The 25,793-nt window shown below is 37.4% G+C and overlaps 1 protein-coding gene across 1 annotated transcript in view; it reads right to left on the bottom strand.

Annotated features, from left to right (window-relative positions):
* The window catches only part of CTNNA3 (catenin alpha 3), a 1,522,505-nt gene that overhangs the window by 1,134,880 nt on the left and 361,832 nt on the right, over nucleotides 1–25,793 (bottom strand). The window contains exon 6 of the mRNA XM_037062679.1: nucleotides 19,314–19,577. Coding sequence (XP_036918574.1) covers nucleotides 19,314–19,577 — 264 coding nt within the window. The remainder of the gene's footprint in view (nucleotides 1–19,313; nucleotides 19,578–25,793) is intronic.

Here is a 25,793-nt window from a genome sequence, read left to right as displayed (position 1 = left end):
ATGCCTATGGAGTTGTCCCAGAAAACAGCTCAGTGGCACAGGAGAGAAGAGATACAAACGGGACAACAGGAGAAACAAGTAATCCCATTTACGCTCTATTTTTATTTGATTCTACCTTCACTTCTGTCTATAATTATGTCTTTGGGAGAAATAGCGGGTTGAATACAGCTTTGGATTCATAGGGATTGTACATAGTAGATCACAGAAAAGAGCAGCGAATGCAGCACAGCCATACCTAATAACTGTAAAGCTCTCGAAGTTGTGTCTTCCCTGCTATCCCTTGAAAAATGATGACTGAAGGTATGAGTGCTAGATGGCAACAGTTTCTTACTAACAGCATTCTTCAGATGCATTTCATGTGCTCCCTAACTCCTTCCTCATGTTTTCTAAAGCACTGCTATTCAAAGATTATAGAGATGATAGTATGAATATTTTGAAGTTACAACCAGCAAAGATATTCTTGGCATGAAAAAAGTTAAGAATCTGCTCTTTTCCTGGACTTGAATACATAACTAAAAATAAATTAACTCAAATGTTTCTAAGTAATTTTTCTAGTTAACTGGGACTAAAGAAAAAAAATTGCTCTAGTTATTGTGTTTGAAAATTTATATTTAGAATGCATTCACCTGTAAGTGCCACAAAATAAGCATTTTAGATTCTTTATAAAACCCATAGTCTTGACAGAAATTGGAATAAAACTGTATTGGCTGATCCTCTAGAGCGCTGTCCAAAAGAACTTTCTGTGATGATGAAAACTTTCTACAATGGCCAGTACAGTAGCCACTAGCTACATGTAACTGTTAAACACTTAAAACTGTGGCTAATACAACTGAAGAACTGAATTTTTAATTTTACTTTTCTAAATTGTCGTTCTGTTACAGTTGTCCCAATTCCTTCCCCACCCTACCCTCCTCCACCCAGCCACTCCCACCCCCACAGTCTCTGTTGCCCATGCCCACTGGTCATTCATACACGTTCTTTGGCGGATCCCTACCCCTTCTTTCCACCATTCCCACCCCACGCCTCCTCTCTTACAGCCATCAGTCTGTGTCATGTCTCCATGTCTCTGGTTCTTTTTTGCTTGTTCGTTTATTTTGTTAGATTACTCTTATATGTGAGATCTAATGGTAATTTTACTTGTAATTTATTTAAACTTGAATCAAATAGCTAACTGTGACAATTGGCTACTATATGACACAACACAGTTTTACAAACTGCTCTCCATTTTATTTTCCTCAACATGAGATTCTTCTATTATGATGGCCTCTTAGCTGGGTTTCATTAGGCAAAAGGTAGTGATGACCCCTCTGTTTAGGGGGAGAAATCAGTATCTCTCTACCTTCATTTGGCGCTTAGAAGAATTATTACCCCCCAAATAAAACCACTAGGGGTTTCTATATGTATAGCAAAAGCGGTCAAATGGTTGAAATTAGAAGCACTATTTCCCTAAACTGGTGCTTATCTTTGGAGAAACTACCAGAGCAGCAAAGAATTTTATGCCGTGGTCAATCATTAAGCCTCACTTTATCGGGTCCTTTCCTGATGACTAGTTGGGAATAAGTTAAGAAAAGGAGGCAGCTCCAAAGAATATGTATCACTGTGAGAAAAGGTAAGAAGCCAGTCTTAGGTGAAGCTAGAATATAGGTATTAGTGGGAGAAGAAGGAACAAGAGAAAAAAGAAAAAAGACAGGAGAAAAAAGAAATTCTGAAAGACAGGAAGCACCACCTAAGACAACAGTCACTATTCCACAGTTCAGTTCCCTATGCTTCATTTCATTCCCCTCTCCTTTTTGTATTCAGGATATTGCTGGTGTTATTCACAATAGAGTTTAGATGTATAATTAGAAAGGTCAGTCATTGGTTTAATGTTCTTTCCAAACTAAGAATACCTGTAGAAAAAAAATCAATTAATTATGTACTTACCACTGTTCAGGATTTTTACTTTGCTAGCTACATAATGACATACTCAAAAGTTGGTCAGAAAAATGTCAAACCGAGATCACTCCTTCTGCTATTATTTGATCTTTTGGAGATTTTTACTAAAAGCCATACTTTTCCCCTTCATGCTTAATCAGCCTGATATAGGTTTTTCATTCTATTAAAGAAAAAGAATGTGTAAAATACAAGGAGGGTGAAGACAAGAGGAGAAAGGGGGTGGAAGGGAATGAACAAAAGGTAAAGGGGGAAGGGAAAGGATGGGTGGATAGTTGAGATGGGGACTAAGGAGAATGGAAAGGGGGGGCAGGAGAAGAGAGAAAAGCAGAGAAAATGAGAAGAAAGACAGGAAAGGAGAAGCAGCAGTTTCATAAAACCTCGTGTGTCGTGCACACTGGCAATAATTAAACCAAGGTGATGCTGTGCTTAATGATGGAGCAGAACTTTAGGTAGTAAGGGGATGATTATAAAAGTTCTTGACAATACAGCCCCCCAAAACCTAGCTTTTAGCAATAAAGCTTTTTAAAGATAACTGTGTTTAATAATTTTATAAGCTACAGGTGTCTAACATCCCTTTCTGCAAGCTGCAGTAGTCTCATAGCTTTGGTAAATGGGTACAAACAACATTTAAAAGAAATGTTAAAAAATGCACCTACATATCCAGACTATTTTTCAGTTCGATAATGATGTTATGTGGTGTGATAGGCAATTAAAGAACATAAACTCTATACTTTCATTAGCACACAGTGCCGTGAAGGGAAATTTCATCACTGGACTCCATTTCAGACTTTTCTAATCAGAATGCTATAACATACCAGTTTTCTATCATGACTGCAAAGCAAAGCTGTGGTAAGGACTCTCTGTCCCTTTTCCCTGCATACAAAGAGGAAAGTAATCGAATATGAAGCCAAAATCAGAGCTTGGAAGGAGTGCCTCTTCGAGAGACTTGCAGGGGTACATAGGGTACTTAATGAGAGAAAAGTATCAGGTGCCAATGAAAACTAATTGGGGTAAAAATGAACAGGATTATTTCTCTGTACTCTGGAGGAGGAATTATCACATTTATAGTTTTCAATTTAACTTAATTGTGGTCATGGCAATTTCCATATTTGAAGAACTGATGGAAAAAAAGTATATGGAAATTTCAAAATATCCTCGGGAATTACACGAATCAAAAGAAAATGGGTCATTTGTATATGTCCTTTGTCTAGTCCCCCACAGACATGGACAACAGTGTGGGAATTGACCGTGGGAGCAAGGGCTGGGATGGGTGGAGGAGGGAAAAATTGAGATGACTGTAATATAATAATAAAAATAATTTAATAAAAATTGATTAGCTAATCACAGGGGAAAAGGGGAAGGACTCACATGAACAAGTATAAAGGACACATAGACAATAACTAAGGTGGGGGTGGAAATGGGAGGGAGGTGGGGAGCACTGATGGGGCAGGGCTGGGAATATAAGACAGAGAACTGTACTTGAACAAGAATTTTTTACAAAATTGATTAGCTAAAAAAGAAATGGGAACTCTTTCTACTGATGCAAAGAGTAGAAAAGAGTGCCCACTTTAAGGGCACTTTTAAATAAGCAAGGCATTTTGATGCTCTCCCAAGAAAGCTCAGACAATACTGCTCAGTCTATTTTCCTTTCCTCATGAATCTGCCCAAGCCCAAAAGACGGTCATGTGTACAGTTTACAGTCCATGATAACTGTAACATGAACACCATGCACATTATACCTAATTACAAATATTTTAATCCCTATGTTTAAGTTAAGAATATACATACTTAGAAATTCTTTTACATCAGAAAATGTCAGATAAAAGTCTGCCCTCACCATCTTCAGTATAATGTGTTTCAGTATGACGTATCTCATCTATTTTTCATCAAGAGGTCAATTGGCTTCAACTGATGCTCTCTCAGTCTCTGGAGTCACTCACTGATGGCTTTACCTATTTGTTACACAGCATCATCCATCATCATAATTCTCACAGTGCCTCTGGCCTTCTTCCTTCTCTGTAGATTGACCTCATATACTAGCCCAATATTCACATGATTAAGATAGAAATGTGAGAAGAAAAATATGGTCAGACTCATTCTAGGCATTGAAGAAGCCACTATTCCTATGAGAGACAGCATGGTTTCCATGGGAAGCAAATAAGATTAATCTTCCTCCCACAAAGTCACTAACCTTCAAAACTCATGGCTACTGGCAGGCAGCTTAACAAATATGACCTCCCACAGCTGCAAGACAGATCCATGCATCTGTGCTGTATGCATTTGCTCAGGCTGCTCTTCCATCTGCAGGACATGACATATGCCATTTGATTGGCTCATAGAAGGCTTGGACAAGAGTCAGAGAGTGCTGGCAGTCACCTCATGTCTATTCACTGCTTTTCATTTTTTCCCTTTGCTCTAGGGTTTTTGGTTCTTTGCTCTTTTAAATTCTGCCTGCTGTATTATTCATTTAACTTCAAGTGGTCATTTGTGGCTAACAAAGCTAGGATTTTGTGAACATATAACTTGCACTTAGTCCAAACTACTTAGATGTCACTAATTAACCTAGTTTAGCAAATTTCACCTTAATGGCAATTCTATCTTGGATTTCATATGTTAATAGTGAGCTGAGATTAGGTGACGGGAACTAAGGAGAGTGCAAGGCAATTTGGAAGTAGCCAAAAGATTTAGGCAGGACCAGCTACATAATGTGAAGGCTCAGTGCAAAATGGAAGTGTGGGGCCCCTGGTTCAAAACCTATTCAGCATTTCAAGACAGCTCCTTCAGATAATGAAACCAAACGTGAGGCCCTTTTAGCCACAGGGCTCTAGGCACAGGTTGTATGCCCAGGAAGACACCCCAGATTTGTAAGAGAAAACATGAGAAATTTTTGCATTTCTTTTAATCACTAAAGATACTTATTATAAAAACTAGTACATTGGCAATATTTTCTTCACAATCAATAGTATCTTCAACAAAAAGTTTCTGTTTAGGATTTTAAAACACTTTTTTTCTTTTGGAGCTATTCTTAGAGAACAAGTTTTGAAATTCTACTTTTAACACAAAGTTTAATAAGGTTTCAAAATATAATTGCCTGATACCTCTCTTACTTTCCTAAATCTGCTGTAAATACTAAAATGAAAAATAAAGTTTGTAAATGGTAGATCTGTATCAACCCTAAATCTTAAACTTGGCAATGAACACCATCTACTAACAAAAGCTACAGGTGCCAAGTTCTAGGAATAGCATGACCACAGAACAACGGTTTCCATTATAGAACATAATCAACATCCTAAGGAGCAAAGCATGGCGCTAGCCAAATTTTATCAAACTGTGTCCTGAAAACAAAGAATTCTAAAGTTCTTCCCTCCATACTTTGATTAGAGCAAAAGAAATTCTTCTAAATTAAACCTGAAAGTTGCAGGACTAAACACCAACAAAATTATATTTTACTAAATGTTTTAACTGTAAGAAATAGATTAATACTCTAATAGGATGCATCACTTTTCTTGATTTTAGCTTATTCCTAGGACATTTCTCAAATAAGCACCAATCCATTTTCAACAGTGTTTTGTCCAACAGATTGACTGTGCTAGATATAAAGTTTGCTACAAACAACACAAACAAAATGGCCCCAGTGGATCACTTTACATGGTAAATATAACATTCCGAAGACTTTGTGATAATCCAGTTACTAATCAGATCTACAAATATATGAGGGAACCACAGGCATCTCTAGTTAAATAATGCTAGCAGCAGATAACCTTCTGGACTTTGAATGTTAACTAATATTCAAGGAATAATTATGGAAATAGTAAATTGTGCTCAAGTGACTCCCCTCAGAAAACTCCAAAAGTATTTTTCAGTGCTCAGAAGCTTATAATAATCTCTTTACTGTTGTCTCCCTTGCTTCATATCACAACTCCTTCTCCCAGCTCAGGTCATTTTCCTATTGAGGGTAGACACCACCACTCTTCCAAGCACAGGCCCATTGTATGTCGAAGCCACCATGAGCCACTGCCCCTTTCTCGCCCGTCACAGTCACTACAGTGGTCATTTCTCCCCTCTTCACATCTACCTCTTCTCTCTTCATTTCAACCACCCCAGTTTTAGTCCTTATTATCTCTTACTGGAAATATTATAGAAACCTTTGATTCTTCTTGCTTCCATCCATCTAAACCTGCCAAATAATCTGCATATCACATCTGATTAATCTTGCTACAACATCTATTTGATTTTCTCCTTTCCATAATCAAATATTTCTCACTTAACACAGTTCACATTTCTTGAAGTTTGGCATCCAGAATGGTTCTTCCAAATTTGGTTTTCAAGCCAGATTGTCTAACATTCTCCTGCTGTAGACAGGACAGTGCACTGTTCAGCAGCATCAGCTGGGAATTCCAATTTAATTACTGCAGAGAAGGAGTATCATTAGCCTTCTCTTTAAAAGAGGAAAATATGAACTTAGGAATGAAATTCCCTGAGAGAGAAACAAGCGTTTATTAAAAGGAAATTTTAAAGCAAATCTCTAAGACTTAACGGAGTTTTTTCCCAGAAATGTACTATGAAATGACTTAATTGCAACTAATAAGAAAGCTGAATTTATAAGCTCTGGAAGTAAACAAAGTACACTGATCTATTGATAGTTCCGAGTATGACTAAGCCCAATTCTGTTTTGCTCTTCATCCTTAATGGTGTGTCCCTGTGTGGAGTTTTTCCTCCAGCCCATGTAAAAAGACAAGGCCTTATTAGAGAGGCCCCATATATCCAGACTGCAAATGCTTATGTTTGTTCAGACATTGAAGTTTATAAAACCCCTTTTAGATAACTGAAAACTCATTAAATGTCCCAGCAAAATTCTGCCCATCTCTCAAGAACCAGCTCAGCTCTATTCCATAAACTCTTCCTTGACTGCTCCTTGCTAGATTATAAGAGCTTTGAGAATAGAGCCTGAGAGGGAAAAAAATGGCACTTTGCTTGGCTCCACTCTCTCTCAGATCTGTGTCCCCTCTGCAGCTTTCCACAAGCAAATTTGGCTCCTCTGGTGCTGGTTCCTGGGTATGTGGGCCTGTGTACTCTCCAGGACCCTGTGGGTCACTCCAACGAACTCTGTGGGCCTGGGAGCCTTTCCCAACCCCTCGACCCCAGAAAGTCTTTGCAGTTGGTGCTTTCAGGCTCTAATTCCAGTCACTGGGGCCCTAGCCTGAGCGGTCTGTCTCACTGTTTGCTCCTTCGCTTGGTTTATCTGCGTGCGAATGTGTGACCACAGTCAGCCAGCCGCCCTACACCCTCACTGGGTCTGCCCATTGTCACCCCACATCTGGGATCCACCAACCGCCTCCACTTCTGCTCCTGGGTCGGTCTGACCGAAGGATCTTTCCAGCCCAACCCCACTCTGCAGCTGACTCTGGCCCTCTTACCAATCTGGCTGAGTGGATCGTTGTTTTTGGACTTCCATACAGTTCAATTTTCACTGCTTTGGCTGCATCTTTGTTTCTCAAACTTAGCTGTCTTTAAATTTAGTTGTGGAAGGGGGCACAGTGTTTCCACCTACACCTCCATCTTGGCCATACCAAAAGGGGAAGAGGAACAGCCACGAGTGGAAAACTTATTTGAACAAATAATAAAGTAGAACTTCCCCAGTCTGGCAAAGGAAACAGACTTCCAGGAAATCCAGGAAGCTCAGAAAGTCCCAAAGAAGTTGGACCCAAGAAGGAACACACCAAGGCACATCATAATTACATTAGCCAAGATTAAAATGAAGGAGACAATCCTAGAAGCAGCAAGAGATAAGGGGACAGTCACCTACAAAGGACTTCCCATCAGACTGTCAGCTGATTTCTCAAAAGAGACCTTACAGGCAAGAAGGGGCTGGAAAGAAGTATTCCAAGTCATGAAATCCAAAGACCTACAGCCAAGATTGCTCTATCCTGCAAAGCTTTCATTCAGAATGGAAGGACAGATAAAGTGCTTCTCAGATAAGGTCAAGTTCATGGAGTTCATCATCACCAAGCCCTTATTATATGAAATGTTAAAGGGACTTATATAAGAAAAAGAAGATGAAAAATATGAACAGTGAAAGGACAGTAAACTCACAGTTATTAACAACTACACCTAAAACAAAAACAAACCAAGAGGACAGCTAGATCAGGAGCGGAACCATAGAAATGAAGATCACGTGGAGGGTTAGCAACAGGGGAGTGGGAGGCGGAGAAGAGGGGAGAAGGTACAGAGAATAAGTAGCATAGACAGTAGGTAGAAAATAGGGGGGAAGGCAGAAATACTATGGGAAATACAGAATCTAAAGAACTTGTGACACATGGACATGAACAAAAAGGGGGGAATGGTGGGGGAGGGGTGTGCAGGGTGGAGGGGAGTGAAGGGGAGGAATGGGACAACTGTAATGGCATAATCAATAAAATATATTTTTAAAAAATGTAAAAAAAGAGAGAGAGAGAATAGAGCCTGAACCATTTCTGATCCAACAAGCATCCATAGAACGGGTACTATGCCAGGAATTTATCCTTCAGTTATAACCTCACTTGTATATACAGAGACCACCTCTGGAATAATACCCAAAGGATAAAATTTAAATGCTTGTTTCTGGGAAAAAGTAAAGATAAATATAAATCTGCAAAAAAGAAAAATATCATCTAGGGCAGAAAAGAAAAGACACTTCCCCAACCCTTTCTTTCATGATTTATTTTAGAAAACTTGTCATTATAATTTTTACTCTGTCCCTTTAGAAGGTATGTAAATCTTTTTAAAAGCGAAAGTAGTTTCTTACCATCTTTTCAACCCAGGAATATCATTCTCAAGGAGCTGAGAGTCATGCCTTTGAAATGTAATCATCAAGGAAGATGATAACTCTGTCTCCCCTTTCTGAGGGAGGGTAGAAGCCTAAGTTCTGTGGGTACCTGGCTTCAAGTTGCAAACCTACTTCTGTCATAAAGATATAATAAGTTGAATTTTCTTGTGAATATAGGCAATTAGCTAACATAGAATATCATTTCAACTACCAAGTTCATTTAGGAGGAACTATGTATGCAAAAGATACTGCAAGTCCACTTTTTTTGACTTGTTTATTATCTTGATGACATATATGTGATGGGTTTTATCTGCTTAGCTATATAAAATGGTGAGATTGCTTTCTGTATCTGCAATACCTTTAACAGATTGCCTGTGATTCATGTCACATTCTGGTTTAATGCTGACTCAATAATAAAGCTTTTCTTTATCTTCTACTTTTGTGAAAAGATTTTCTGGGTTGGCAGGAGATGTTACTTTTAACTTTATTTACCCAAACCTTACCGCATATCATTGGATCATTTAAATTTGTAAATATATCATTTTATATTTTACTATATTAAAACATATTAACTTCTCAATAAAAATTAAAAGGAAAATTAATAAAAGAGATAAGGAGAGAAAATGTGGGAGGTGAATGGTAATAAAGAAAAGAAGGGAGGGAGGAAGAAAAGAAAGAACAAGCTAATGCTAAAACCTAAGAAAAATTTCACTTAAGGAAAAAAGACTTCAAAAAAAAAAAAACGCTAAGACTTTCCAACATGACCATAGAATCAGAGGCTTTAGGAATTAAACATACTTTTAGTAAGTAATTAAAGGAACCTACTCTCAGAAAAAAAAATGAGTCAGCAATTGGCCTAGATTGGAGTCACAAGTTAAGCAGACTGAGGTCTTTAACTTTTATTGTGTCCTGTACTCCCCTCACAATCTGGTGAAAACTAAAACCTGTCCTCAAAATAATTATTCTAATGCTTAAAATAAAGGACACATTCAAAAGTCAATTCCATTAATGATTATAAAAATATTTTAATTTGTCATATTAATACAGGAAGTAATGAGATCTAGGCATAGATCTAACAGCATAATAGTAGCAGACATAAATGATGCTTCAACCTGAAATGCGGTATAAAAATATCTGTAATTTCCACTGGTAACAAAATTTTAAGTATTGTCAGCACTACTGGGGTTTTTCATCTATATTAATAATTAAACAAAATGCTAAATTTTAGATTGAATTTTGAAAGAAAGATCTAATACTTTCCTACCAAAGTCCACAGATACCTGGATTCTATATATGGATCCCCATGAACTTCAGATTAACAAGTCCCATGAGAGTTGTAATGCTAGAACCCAAAGTGTGGCATGAATTCAGAAATGCCCACCACAAAGGACAAGGAGCTCCACTCCAGTACGTGAAACCCTTTTCTTGGTCTAGAGGAGCACCTACATCTCTAACTCTCCTTCCTACACTAAGAAAAACTTGACCTAGCACTCTTACAACATAGATTTATGATGATTACAAGGATATTACATGAATACTGTAAAATACACTGTAGCTACCAATACTGGACAGTCAGGGGTGTCCAACCCTCTGGCATCTTTCGGCCACACTAGAAGAAGAGTTGCCTTGGGCCACATATTAAATACAGTGTGACATGTAATCACAACAAAAATCTCATAGTGTTTTAAGTAAATTTACAATTTTGTGTTGGGCCACATTCATAGCCATCCTGGGCTGCTTGCAGCCTGCAGGCCCAGGTTGGACAGCCCCGGTAGAGGAATGGTCTCAACGTTTAGAGTGTATAAGGGTCACTTGGGAAGCACGTTTCTTGAAAAAGATTCAGGACCCCATTGTTAGACTCGATGAAGAGTAATCTTCACTTTCAGTAGCACCCAGAGTGATTCTTATTCAAGTGGTTAATCACCAAACATTTGAAATAACACTAACAGAATTAAAGAGAGGCTTCAAGTTCAATAGAGAGAACTAGACTCTTAAGGAAATATAATTACTATAATTAACATCCCCAAAGGCATTTAAGTGTATACCTATAAAAAGAATCTCCACAGTTAAACCATGGTGTTCTTGGGAATTAAAAATTATAGTGCAGAAGCAAAAACTACACAACTGAAGACCCAAAGAGCAGAATGAACACACCTAACAATAAAATCAGTGACAAGAAAACAAAGACAAAGAATTCTCCCAGAAAGGAAAATGGCCAGAATATGTAAAGCACAAGAAAAAATTCAAAACCAGGAGACTCAACCAAACAGGCCAACATCTATCATAGTAGGAGTTTCAGAAGAGAAAAAAAATAAATGGAAAAAATGTGGTTTTGCCTATAAAAAGTCTGGAAAATATATAGCAAATCCTTAATAGCTGTTATTTTTATCAATAAGAATGGAATTGAGAGAGATCATAAAAGGACATTAATGTTTTCTTTACATATTTATGTAATTTATGATTATTTTACAAGAATAGATCCATGCATTCCTTATGAAATGATTAACTTAATCATAAATGAATAACATTAATACTAAAGCTACACCAGGAAAATGATAATGGAAAGCCAGGATAATTAATACCAGACAAAACAGAATTCAGAGTAGACATCATTAAACAAGATAAATCGGAAGACTTTATAATGATGAAAAGTACAGTCCATCAGGAAATCATAATGGTCAAGAACATTTCTGAACCTAATAACGTTTCTAAGTGTATGTAACAAAATACCACTAGAAATACAAGGAGAAAAAGGAATGGAATTCTGTTGTAATATAGGAAACTTCAACTCCTTTCTTTCCAACAGGTGAGGTAGAAAACAACAGCAAGGATGCATATAACTTACTAATTAAAATTAAGAAGTTCAAGATAATAAATTTTTTAGAATTGCCCATTGATGAATAAATATTTTTTCAAATATATGTGGAACTTAAAAATAAATGAAGCAAACCACAAAAAAATCTACAAGTTTCAAAGAAAGTCCCAAACAAAATTATAAATTAAAGGCTACATTTTTTAGCAAAATTCTGTAAAGCTAGATATTAATTTAAAAGGATGACAAAAACAAACAAAAAACGCTTTTAAAACTTTTCAAACACCCTCCCAAGACTCTACTGAAAAATAAAAAATAAATTAAAATCAATGCCTATTTTGAAAAAAATAAGCAAATAAAGGTACTGCCTCTGAAATTCAAGTTGTTACTCGGGAGGTGAGCTGAGATGGGAGTAAAAGACAGAAAACTGTACTTGAACAACAATTAAAATAAATAAATTTTTAAAAATTCAAGGTGTTGAGAGGAAATATAACAGCATAAGTGAATTTATTTTAAAACAAGGAAGAAAAACAAAAAGATAAAAACTAAAAATAAACTGAATAAATTTATTCAATAATATAAAAGAACAGCAAAATTAACTTTCAGAAATTAGAAAGTAGGCATTAGTAATGATAAAAGAAATTAACTAATTTAAAAATAAATAGTAATCTTAATGACCAAATATATCTACTCTGCAGAATTTATTAAACTTTTCATTGCTGCTTTTGACCCATTTTCTGTGAAGAAAATGGATATTTGAAAGATACATGTTCTGTTACATGCAAAGTTCTATACATCAAATCAAGTGACAAACTGTCCATTGTACATATGGGTGGTCAATAAACTATAATTAAGAAAAACAAAAATTGCTCTATGTAGAGGCCCTGTATAATATGCCTTAAACAAACTTTCCTAAGCTAGATTTCAACCAGTATGAAGTGTGAATTGTCCGTTCTTATTACACAGTCTCTTCATCACCTCTATATTTAGTTTTCTTCCATGCTTTTTCTTATTTGTATTTCCCACTAAGCCACTCCTTAATTAACTAAACTAACACTAAGTAGCACTAAATTCCATTCCAGAGTCCAAAGAAGTGTGAAAAATGTAAAAAGTGCCCACACAACTGTTCAAGCTCCTTTGGAGACTAGTGATCACCTGTCCTGTCAGCTCCCAGAGACAGGTGAGTTAGAAGCCAGACTCTGGTCTGCAGCTGGAAAGGTTAGGGTATTAAATGCACAATCTAACCCCTTCCAAGAAGAAGCTAGGCTATATTGCCTGCTCATTTTGCGGCAAAAGAGTCAAAGGACGTGCTTGCATGCCTGTTTACAACTGCCTCTTTGTTGTCTATGGTCCCAAGGAACTAAGAAATATCAGGCCCCATTTGCTCCCCCAAATAGGCAAATCAGGAGACAGTTGCCCCATAAACTTGGGGCATGAGATCTATGGTCCAATCCTTTGCTCTTCAAGGAGAAGCTGGGAAATGGAGGCTCCCACTCAATTATATGATGGTACTGTGTTATGGGTGAAGATTATGGAGAGAATGTGCTTCGGCTTTTCCTACCTGTTTTGATATAGATGTGTTCTCAGTCACCCAATGCATAGGAGTCTTTGAATCTGTTTCTGATTTTCTCTCAGTTGGAATTAATCCATGTGTATTTGTTTACTCAATGCATCCATGTATGGAGAGTGTCTTGCCATCTTACTGAGAACAAATTATCCATGTCTTCTCCTAAAAATATTCTTCTGTCTCTGTGTATGTGTATGTGGATTTCTTGTGTATGTGGATTTCTTCTTATATATCTTGCTTAGAAATGTAGGAGCTTGGTAGCTATGGAGCTTGGTGTCTTCCATCAGTTCTAGAAAATTCTTAGTATCTTTTTAATACTTTCTCTCTTCTGAATCTTATATTAGAATATTTTAGAATTTGTGACACCATCTTACATGTATCTTAACTGCTTTTTAAATAATGTACTATATTGTTTAAAAACAATGTCTCTCTGTGGTACATTGTAAGAAACTTCTTCAAATACATCTTTCAGATCATTAATTTTCTGCTAATCTCCCATTTTACCTAATCACTAAGTTTTTTAAGATTATGTTTTTTTGTTTTAGATAGTTCTTCCTAGTCAAATTTCAACAGTCTTTTGTTTCTTCATAATACTTTCCATACCATAGTGAATAAAAAGAATACTGTATATTAAACATACTATTATAACTTATATTCAATATTCATAGTGTTTGCTGATCTGATTCTGCAGCTGGTTCTTTCTGCAAAGTCTCACTCGTGGTGGCTTATTTGTGTGTCTTGTTAGAACTCATTTTCCCTGGAACTGCATGAGAATATTTTGTGAACTGGGTGCAAAGTACAGAGAAAATCTGAATTAACCATGGCAGGGACTTAGAGATATCGCCAACACAGGACAACTTTAAATTTTCAGCTGAGGTTTTAGAGGTTATATAGATAATATAAATTCTGACCCAATGTCCAGATAGGGGCAGATTTATTGTTAGAAAATTTCCAAGATATTTTCTATTCTTTTTTTTCTGAGCCACCCAGAGCCAAGGTTAAGCCAGCCAAGTCTTCATACTGTCTCCTACTGTAGGGGCTGGTATTTGTCTTGTTTGTCCAATGAGGTGATCAAGTTTAAAGGTTCTCAGCTCTATGAAAGCCTCTCAGGTGACTTTCCAGTTGGTCATATATAGGCTTTGTCTTCTGTCCTCACCCCATGGTCTTTCAAAATCCTAGCTATAGGACATAATGAAAAAGAAATTCCCCCCATCTCCCAAAATAATGCTGCTGGTGCTGGCTTGCTAGTCTGGAGTTCAGCTCTCTTTACATCTCGCTGACCTCAGGTTTTCCTACGTCACCTACTGGATTGGATGTATTTAAAAATATTTTATCCATCATTTTTATTTTATTTTACTATAGTTCTAGAAACCAAATCATTTTTTTAAAAATCATGTTGAAGTGCTCCTAGATATCACTAAGCCCCATTCTTCTTTAGCTCCTAAAAGATAGTTAATCCATTTGGTAGGGGTCTTGTTTCTCCTTCAGGTAAAAACATAAAAATATAAGGATTATACTCTGCAAACTATTACTCTTAGTAAAAGGCAGCATATCTTGGCAGTTGCAGGGAACCTAAACTAAGGCTAGATAGCTACTAAGAGAAAATAATGTTTTCTCTTTATGCTCCATTATCACAGAAAAGAATCTGAACAATGTATCATTTAGATATATTTCTGGTGATTTATCTCTCCATGAAGTCACGTCCCAGTTAAGAGTTCAGTAAAGTAGAGTCACCCACCCCAAGTACATACACCACCAGTTGGAAAAGCGGGGTGAGGGGAAAATGCTCTGTTCTCAATATCACAAAATGACAGGCAGCATTCCTCTATTCGTTCTTTTCTTCCTTTATTTACTCAGTGATACTCACCTAGCACTTACTATGTAAAAGAGCACTGTCCTAGGTGTTGGAGATACAACAGTAAATAAAGAAATACAGGAATGCAGCCCCAGCTAGTATAGCTCAGTGGATTGAGCGCAGGCCTTCAAACCAAAGGATCTCAGTTCAATTCCCAGTCAGGGCACATGCCTGGGTTGCAGGCCAGTTCCCAACAGGGGACGCAAGAGAGGCAACCATACATTGACATTTCTCTCCCTCTCTCCTTCCCTTCCCCTCTAAATAAATAAAATCTTAAAAAAGAGAAATACAGGAATGATGATACATAAATGAATATACAAAAAGGACAATAAAATAAATATGATAGCTCTTTGAAAATAAGAAGATACTACAAAATTCCTTTGCAATTATCATCTTTATCACAAAATGATCTGGATAATTCCGTGGACCAGGTTACAACAGTTGCTTTTTCTCTCCATACAAGAGAAAGCGTATCTTGATCAACTTGGAGTTTCAAAGCAATTTTCACTGGCAAAGTCTCTTGCTTAAAGATATTTTCAAAATTCTGTTAATCTACAATTTAACACTTTTCAACTCTCATTCTGACACAAATGCAGAAGAAACTCCTTATTATTCATATTAGCCTTTCCAATAAATGTATTGATTAAGCCTGTAAAGTATTCTAATTCAACATCTATATTCTCCACCAATAAATCTCCAGATTCATATCCACAACCAGGCATGGGCCAGAATGAAAGAGTAAATGAAACTTTCACATGATAGCTGTTGAGTAAGCAGGCTGATACATTTCCACACCATAAACATTTAATGAGACTTACTCCCAACAGTGTATTTACTACAATTTATTTCAAAGTATTATATTTACAGAAGCAAGATAGAGCAAAGGTTATTTTGGATCCTTTACCAATACTGCTTCCTATAAATAAAGAAAAGTGCAACCATTTAATTTACAAAATCATTTTAAAAGGCTAAAAGCTCATAAATTCTGCTTTATCTAGTTCAGACAGCTTCAGCAGGTATTTATAACTTGGATATAAAAATAGATATAAAATGCAAGCATTTGTACTAGTTTGGGCATCCCTAGCTTTGACGGGAACTGAATTTTAAAGGTTGCTGAGACAGTGGCAGGATTTCAGGGAAATACCTCTGGGAACCCCCCAACCCCCCCGCCCCCGCTCCCCACCTTGTTGTGAAGAAGTGAGTTAGCCTCACAGTTTGAGAAAGGGATGACCCCAACTGCCACCCCTCCTACGCCGCCTCCCACCAAAGCTGCATTTCTCTCACTCGCTCTCTCTCTTTCTCCCCTCTGACCACTGCCATGCCTTGCCTGTAATAGCCACTTTCCACTAAAGCGAGAAAACAGAAGTCCCAGGAGGAAGAACAATTTGGAAATCTTCTGTCTTCTACAATCCTAGGAATATAGAATGTATAAACTGGACCCTATATGCAAGCATCCCATCCCCTGACACAATTCTGTGTAGCAATGGGAATAATGACCTATAATCCTGTATGTCCAATCTAGAAAATTCTACCTTGCCTTATTAGCCACTCTCCAAATACAGACTATTTCTACTTAAATGACCCAGGTATAAAGCCCTTTTCACTAACAAGTTATTGTACCTTTTATAATTGCTTACATTTATAATTTATCCGATTGTTCACAGAGGCTAAGAATCTCAGCATAAGTTGTGATGAATTTTAATTAAGCACATTAAGTTCTATCTATTATTCTAAGTGCTAAAAATTCAATATAGCATAGAGGTTAGAAATACCTTCAGAAATCAGTGATGAGATTCACATCCTGGCTACTATCACTCACTGGGCTTCTGACTCAAACAAATAACATAACCCATGTAAGTCTCAGTTTTATTTTCTGTGGAAAAAAATTTAAATGCCTATTTTATAAGGACTCTAATAATTAAGTGATAAATTCACGTTAAGTGTTTAGCTATCAAAACTATTAATTTTGAATTCATAGGGGACATGCCATTCTGGTACCACTGATGTAAAATTAGTAAGAATCAGTCTTGCCCATAAGGAGTTTTCAATCTTGATAGAAGACAAGACACGCAGCTGAAGGACAAGTTCACTGAGCGCTCATCACGCAGGGCAAACGAAAAGATGACGGGGTGTTATTACAGAGTCGCCACTGACCTCTACCCAATTTAAACAAATAGTTCCAAAATTTTCCACATTGATGCCAATAATTAGGAATTTAATAAGTCTTCATGTGGATGCCAATAATTAGGAATTGAATAATAGTGGATTAGAAATGAAGGGACTTTTTAAAAAATCATGTAACAGAAAAGCATACAAGAAGGGTTATTCTAAATTTAAATAAAGTACCTAATATTTTTACCATGAAACTAATAAAATTAAGAACAACATAGGAACTATACGTTATGTGTTTAGTTTAAGTTATTAAAAAAACTTAATCACTTTAGTAGCATTGATTTCTTCATTATAGAAGAATCTGCCTCCAAATAGTCATTACCATTCATAATATTGAGAGCTAAGATTTACTGAACACCAGGCACTCTGTAAGCATTTTTAAATGTATTATTAATTGATTCTCACAATATGATGAGATATATTCTATTGTTATCCCCATTTTATAGGAGAGAAAACTGAGAGTTAAATAAAATAAGTTTCCTAAGGCCACATGGGTAGTAAGAGTCACAGCTGAGACAGAAACCAGACATTTGGCCTTTGGGACCCTTATCCTTAAGCACTATCCACTGTTGCCCCCATTAAGCAATTACATGTCTGACTTGGATAACCAATGATCTTTGATGTCACACTTCAATGTCTGATAAATATCTCAAACTCAACATGTTGAAAACTGCATTTCTTGTCAAGACCAACTTCACCCACAATAGTCCCCATAATAGCTGATGGAAGCTTCATCCAACCAGTTTCCAAACCAAAACAAAGCTTTGCAGTGATGTGTGCTAGACACAGATGTACACTGCCCATTCCCCTTCCAGGCAGGACTTGCCCAGCTGTGGGGAGTGAGGGCAGCAGACAGGCCCCCAGGTATCAGTTCTTTCAGGATCTGTTTCAGCTGCAGAGGGCTGCACCCCACTAGGCAGGAGGACCTGCTTCAAGTGACTGAAAGAGGCATGAAGGCCTGGCTTTTCTGCCTGACAGGTAGTTCAAGAAAAACCTTCTCTCCAGAGCTCCCTGCTGACTGGTCCAGGCGTTGTGGGTGAGGCCCATAAGTAAATTTCTTCCTCTGCTTAGTCCTGCTCCTCCTCTCTTCCTTTCACACAGAGTACTTCCTAATGACACCTTGTATCTCAAATTCCATCTGAGGATATGATGGAATGCTTCTGGAGGACTCAGCCTGCAACACCAGCTAAGATTCCTCCATTTCTCCCACAGGCCACATCTGTTCCATCAAATCGTGTTGGCTCTCCTTACCAAATTCAGTCTTAATACTTACTAATGTCACCCAAACTAAGATGTGAGGTGGAACGAGGCAGTGCATGTAAACCTGTGTTACCACAATGGCCTCCTGCCTGAAGGAGCTGGAGCGCTCGGCTGTCTGGAAATTATTTTCCAGCTTCTCCTTTTGTTTCCCTTGTGTCTATGCTCCACACACTGTCGCTGTAGTATCAGCATGTCACTCCTCTGCTTGAAACCTTACAATGAATCTCATTTAAACTGAAGTAAAAGCCAAAGTCCTTAAAAGCCCATGGGGCCCTTTATAACCTAACTTTGCTGGGTCTCTGACCTCGGCTTCTAGTACTCATCCCCTCTCGCTCCCCACCCATCACGCAGCTGCGTTGCTGTCACCTGAACACCGGGACATGCCTTCGAGCCCTTGTTCTAGATCTCCTGGGCTGATCCTCTAACTTTCCTCGAGCCTTTGATAATATCTCACTCTCTCAGTGTAACATTCTATACAGTTTACTTATCTATAATGTTTATTGGGGATTTTTGGTTTTTGCCTATATTCCCCTGTTGGAATGTAAGCTCCGTGGGGGTAGTAATCTAGTATATCCCAAGCACAAAGAACAGTGACGATAATAAGCATTTGTGAAATGAAAAAATTCTACATTTCATAAATTGATTTACATAAAATAAAGTCACCATTGCAATCTCATGAACAATCCCTCATTTAAGTTTGTCGACTTCCTTGGCAGAGATGTAAAGGAATCAGAGGTCTTCCTGCTAATCAATTCATTGGAAGATACGATACAATGACAAAGTCTAGTTGGATGACTGGATCTTTATCTACCCATGCTCTAAACTCCAGCACATGGATCCGAAGTCCCACTTCTGTTTACTTTCATACTGAGATATCAAATCACATCTTATCTTTCTTTTGACTTACCTCGAGCTCATCAAGGGCACTTCCCAGGGTTGCCGCCTGAGATTCCACTGGGGCCGGCCCGTTCTGGATGCCTTGGGAAGCATTTGAAATTACACTGAGGGCATTCTGAATTTCTTCACAGACTGTGTCCTTGCTGGCTTTGAGGGAAGCAACATCCGAATGTTCCAAACAAGCTGAACAAATTGAATGCAAAAGTGGGGAGTTCTCCTTCAATGAGGCCCGGGCCCCTGCAATTTCATCCCTCTGATTTGGAGATTTTAAGTCCTGAGGATGAAAATAAAAAGAGACTTGCTTCATAAAGAGCTATGGATGATTTATACAAATCAATATAAATGAAAAGATATAAATATAAATGAAAAGATTTTTCTGTCAATATAAATGAAAAGATAATAGACAATAACAAGTCACCCATAAGTTAAAATCAAGGCCATCAATCATTTTTATACTACTTCAGATTCTGTTAAAAGTCCTATAGTAGGAAAGCTGAGCCAATTAGCAAATAAAGGTCACAATGGTACAGATGTATAATACAGAGTAGATATTACATTTTTCACTCATACCCTTACAAGACAGAAAAATACTCTGGCATTCATGTCGTTAAGTGTATTAAAGGAGAATCTGAATTATAAGAATACTGATTACCTATTTCCATTGATGCTGATGATGGCATTTAACCTTCTCATTAAAACTAAACCAATTCAGTTCAGATACTAAATCGAACCTCCCACCATTCTACTATTTTCCACTCTTTCACTTACTAACAACTTAATCCTCCATCTTTCTTTCTCTGACACTTTTTCAACAAGTAGTTATCGGGCACTTAGTGTGTGCTAGCCCTTGTGTGGATAACAAGTGTACAGCTGTAAACAGTCCTACAGGGCCTTGTTCTCCTGAAGCTTATGTTCTTTGATGGGGAGGAGGCCTAGTGACACAATAAACTAGGTAAACAAAGGTACTAGACAATTTCAGGTAGTAATAAATGCTATGAAAAAAAATCCCCCACAAAAGTAAAGTGTCATGGGAACTGATGTGAGAGGAGAAAGCTGTTTTGATTTGGTGGTCACAGAAGATGTTTTCACTGGGATGACATTTGCAGTAACTATAAATCAAAAGCATTCTGAACAGTTGGGAAGCGAGGGAAGAGAAGTCCTATACAACTGATAGCTAGTCAAAACTAACTCAGGGTACAGTAAAAGCCTCTAACAAGCACTACCTTAACTAAGTGATGAAGGTTAGCATCATTAGTGGTGTCTCAGGGATATCATGTACCCTTTGGTACACTGTGGCAAGAAGAGGACTTCATCTCTCTCTTATTCTCTCTAAAAGTCCACAGTGCCAGTCATAAGAAAAACAATAAACAAAATCAGTTGGGAGTACATCCTACATGAGACCCTAGGCAGTATTCCTCAAGACTACTAAAGTCACGAAAAACAAGGAAACACTTTTAAACTCTGACAGAACAGAGGATATTGGGGAGACATGACAATCAAATGCAATGTGGAACCCCGAACTGTATCCTGAAAAAGAAATCAGTTATTCATGGATAAAATGCTGAAGTTCAAATAGCCTGAGCTTAATTAACAGTAATTCATCATTGTTTGTTCATTGCGACAAATCAAAGATATTAACAATAAAGGAAACCAAGGGAAGAGTAGGCAGGAACTCCCTTTTATTATATTGGTAACTTTTCTGGAAATCTAAAACATTAACATAAATAAAGTGTTTATTATAATTAAAAGTAAGTCAAGGGACCCGAACAATAGCTTATATACTCCACATATATACTGTCTCATGTAATTCTTATTAAAAACTCATGATAAATATTATTCCCCATTTTAAAGATGAAAAAATTGAGGTTTAGAGAGTCTAAGTTCCTAAGCCAAGTGACAGAGCCAAATGGTGACATTTCTCATAATGTAACCTAAGTCAGTGTGACTGCTAAGGCATGATCCCAGTAGCTACGCTACACTCCTTCCTGCACAGGAAGCGTTTCCCTCATTTTCAATACAAAGACAAGGACTTGTAGTTGTACAACGACATAGTTTATGCAGTGCTTCTAGACAGAGTTTCTTATTGATCATCACAACTTTTGAAGTTGGAAGGCTGGAATTACTAAGCTCCATTTTAACTAAATAGGTATTTAGTATAAGAAGATTTGGAGGCTGGTAAAAGCACAGAGATCTAAATGTACATCTTTCAAATCATGTTTTTCCCAAGACTCTGCTACCAAGGATAATGTTGTCTGAGGTTAATAAATGGCTGCGCTACTGTATTTTTAGTTCCTTGTTTTCTGAAAAATAAAGGCTGTCAACTACTTTATGGAGGCTTTGGGGGATATCAGCTTATTTACAAGACAGAGGGAGGGGAGTCAGAAGTAGCTGTCAACCCGTTGTTCACACTCACTAATTACCCAAGAATAGAAACTTCATGCCTTTTTTGATTTGCTATGATTTCCACCTTATATTTCTGGTCTGGGTTCTAGTTTCATTTTTGTCATTAGCACTATGAGCTGGATAAGTCTTCTACATTTCTGTTTTTCCATCTATAAAAATGAGAATAATGATATTTCCCCCCCCAAAATTGAGTAAGTAGCACATCGGGAAATGAATGTACTTGGAAAAGGGTAGAGACTTATAAAAAGAGTACAGAACTATTTTATTCCTTAAATTTATCACACTTGGTGTACTGTCTTTGTCCTGCTGTGGTCTTAGTGAATTTCATATTCTCCATAATTTTATAGTACTACCTATATTTACCTCAGTGTAACTCAGAGGATAAGTAATTGAATGTTTGGAAAAGATAAATAAATTATTGTTTTTGAAAAGAGAATCATAGGGGAAAAGGGGATGGACTCACATGAACAAGTATAAAGGACACATGGACAATAACTAAGGGTGGGGGCGGAAATGGGAGGGAGGCGGGGAGCACGGGGCGGGGGGTGGGCAGGGTTGGGAATATAAGACAGAAAGCTGTACTTGAACAAGAATTAAATTAAAAAATTATTTAAAAAAAAAAGAAAAGATGCACAACTCCTCAGAGGAAAACAATAAAAAGTATAAATATTCAGAAAAAGCTAAAGAAAATTATCTGCATCAGTATTTCAAAACTTATTACATAATTCCCCCTGAAGTGACATACACATGACATATACTTCTTTTATCTAAAATGGCAGGGTCAATATTTAGGTAGTGTCTGAAAGAAGGAAGTCTGTGAACATACATTATTAAGAAGGCTAATGTTAAAAATGTTCTTTCTTTTACTATGATGGTGACTATGTATATCATGGTAAATTATGGTGACTTTAATAGTGTAGGCATAGGGACTTTAGAATTTAAAAAAATCAAATGTATTTTTGAGCCTAAGCTTCATTATCTCTACCCAAGGCAATTACAGAAAGTTTAATGAGCATTGATGCCAAATTGTAACCTGATCAAGCCTATGACACACGGCAGTTTTAGTGAAGGCAACAAAAATGATGTATTGTGGCAGCTGGTGGGGAAAAGAAATGCAGGTTACAGAGTATTTAGGAAAGGGAATAAAGAAGGCAAGATCATTTCTCCTAAAGGATATCCCAAAGGATAAACTGTATGAAATAAATAGGTACATAAACAAAAGGAGAATTAATGAATGCCAGCCTTCTAAATGGAAGGCTGTGATGGTGTTTATTTTAACTGATGACACCATGGGCTCAAAGATTCCTATGTTGTCTATTTACCTTAAAATTTTAAACCAAATCAAAGTAAAAATTAAATGACAGGGTTGATTGGGGCTTTCTTTGGTTGGAGAAGTATAAAGAATTCAGCTCCTCAGGGACCGACACTTATTTAATGTCTTTTTTAAACGCTCCAGAAGTAAAAGCTCACATGAGATTTCCAAGTTAAGGAGACATTAAATGCTTCTAGCTGATGAAGACATACACAGATGGGATTAAAAAAAGAAGAAGAAGAAGACCTTACGAGTCTGTGCAAGTGGGTAGAAAAATAACATATGAGTGTTAACTCTGGCAAGAGAACAAAATGTATTTAAGGATTTTAAAGATCAAAAACATATAAATGGAGGGCTCTAAGCTATCCGTTAATTAATTTGACAACGTATTCAAAAATATTGTTTGGCTCCTACTGTTTGTACAATAGACGGTTTGCTATGTATTAGGAATGCAAAGATAAAGAGCTTATAAATCAGGAGGGGAAACGAACATTCATATGGGAGTTAAAATAGAGTAATTCATAGCATAGAGGAACGTCCCTCCGCTTGAGGAGATGAAAGCAAATTTTTTGGAAGACGTGAATTTTAAACTGTAAGTAGGAGTTTTCCCTGTAAATAAAGCAGAACAAAAAAGGCAAAGAAAACAGCATGTGTAAAGACCCGAGGCATGAGAGCAGGGAGCACGCCGGCCAAGCAGGGGGCAGGCACAGCAGCAAGCACAGGCGTACCCTGAAGATACGGCAGTTCGGCTCCAGACCAACTCAATAAAATGCATATCACAATAAATAGAGTCACAAGAATTTTCTGGTTTCCTGGAGCACATAAAAGTTATGGTTACAGTATTATAGTTTATTAAGTATGCAATGGCATTATATCTAATAAAAAATGTATATACCTTAATTAAAACACTTTACTGCTAAAAAAATACTAACCACCATCTGAGCCTTTGGCAAGTGATAATCTTTTTGCTGGTGGAGGGATTTGCCTTGATGTTGATGACTACGACTAAGTTATGTAGCATTCTAAATCCTCTGTTGTCATTTCAACAATCTTCACAGCCTTTTCACCAGGTGTATATTCCATCTCAAGAAATTATTTTCTTTGCTCATCCATAAGAAGTAACTAACTTGTTAGCCCTTAAAGTTTTATCATGAGACAGTAGCAATTCAGTAATATCTTCAGGTTCCACTTTTAGTTCTGGTTTTCTTACTATTCCTGCCACATCCGCAGTTACTTCCTCCAGTGAAGTCTTGAACCCCTTGAAGTTATCCATGAAGGTTTAACCACTGCCCATGAATCACAAATATTCTTTTTTTTAAAGATTTTATTTATTTATTTATCTTTAGAGGGGAAGGAGAGAGGGAGAGAAACATCAATGTATGGTTGCCTTTTGTGCGTTCCCTGCTGGTAGTTAGCCTGCAAGGAACCTGCCTGCAACCCAGGCATGTGCCCTGACTGGGAATCGAACCGCGATCCTCTGGTTCGCAGGCCCGCGCTCAATCCACTGAGCTACGCCAGCCAGGGCCCTGAATCACAAATATTCTTAATGGCATCTAGAGTGATGAATCCTTTCCAGAAGGTTTTCAGTTTACTTTGCTCAGATCCATCACAGGAATTACTATCTATGTCAGTTATAGCCTTCCAAAACGTTTTTGTTTAGATAATAAGTTTTAAAAGTTAAAATTACTCCTCAATCCATGGACTATAGGATGAATTTTGCATTATCAGGTATGAAAAGATTAAATCTTGTACACCTTCATCAGAGTTTTGGGTAGCAGGTGTGTTATGAATAAGCAGTAATATTTTGAATCTTTTTTTCTAGTCACTAGATCTCAACAGTAAGCATAAAATATTCAGGAAACCATATTGTAAGCACATGCTGTCATTGAGGATTTGTTTTCTATTTATACAGCAGAAGCACAGCAGATTTAGCATAATTCTTAAGAGTCCTAAGATTTTGAAATGATAAATGATCACTTGCTTCAACTTAAAATCACCAGCTGCATTAGCCCCAGACAAGAGAGTCAGCCTGTCCTTTGAAAATCTGAAGCCAGGCATTGCCTTCTCTTCTCTAGCAATGAAAATCATAAGGCTGTTTTGTCTATATTGATAATTTGTTGTCAGTGTAGCCACCTTCATTACCTTGCCTACATTTTCTGGATAACTTGCTGCAGTTTCTATATTAGTACATGCTGCTTCATCTTGCACTTCTGTGTTACGGAGTTGGCTTCTTTCCTTAAAGCACATGAGCCAGCTTCTACCAGCTTCATACTTCTTTTCTGCAGTTTCTTTACCTCTCTCAGCCTTTACAGAATTAAGAAGAGTTAGGGCCTTGCTCTGGATTAGACTTTGGTCTAGGGAATGTGGCTGGTCTGATTCATATCAGCTGTTTCACTTTCTCATTCATATGTTCAATGGAGTAGCACTTTGAATCTTCTTCAGGAACTTTTCCTTCACATTCACAACTTAGCCATTTGGTGTGAGAGGCCTAGCTTTTGGGGTAATCTCAGCTTTTGACATGCCTTCCTTGCTAAATTTAATCATTTCTAGCTTTTGATTTAAAGCGAGAGATGTGTGACTCTTTCTGTCATTCAAACACTTAGAGGCCACCGTAGAGTCATTAACTGACCCAATGTCAATGTTGTTGTGTCTCAGGGAATAGAGAGGCCCAAGGAGAGGGAGCAAGACTGGACATAGCCCATTGGTGGAGCAGTTAGAACACATACACCATTTATTAGGTTTGTCAACATGTATGGGTGTTACTTGTGGTGCTCC

Source organism: Sturnira hondurensis, unplaced genomic scaffold (assembly GCF_014824575.4).
Source record: "Sturnira hondurensis isolate 20B ecotype Veracruz unplaced genomic scaffold, ASM1482457v3 Scaffold0014302, whole genome shotgun sequence".
NCBI classification, from domain to species: domain Eukaryota; kingdom Metazoa; phylum Chordata; class Mammalia; order Chiroptera; family Phyllostomidae; genus Sturnira; species Sturnira hondurensis.
Note: the sequence above shows the minus strand (reverse complement) of the source record. Positions and strands in the feature narration are given on the sequence as shown.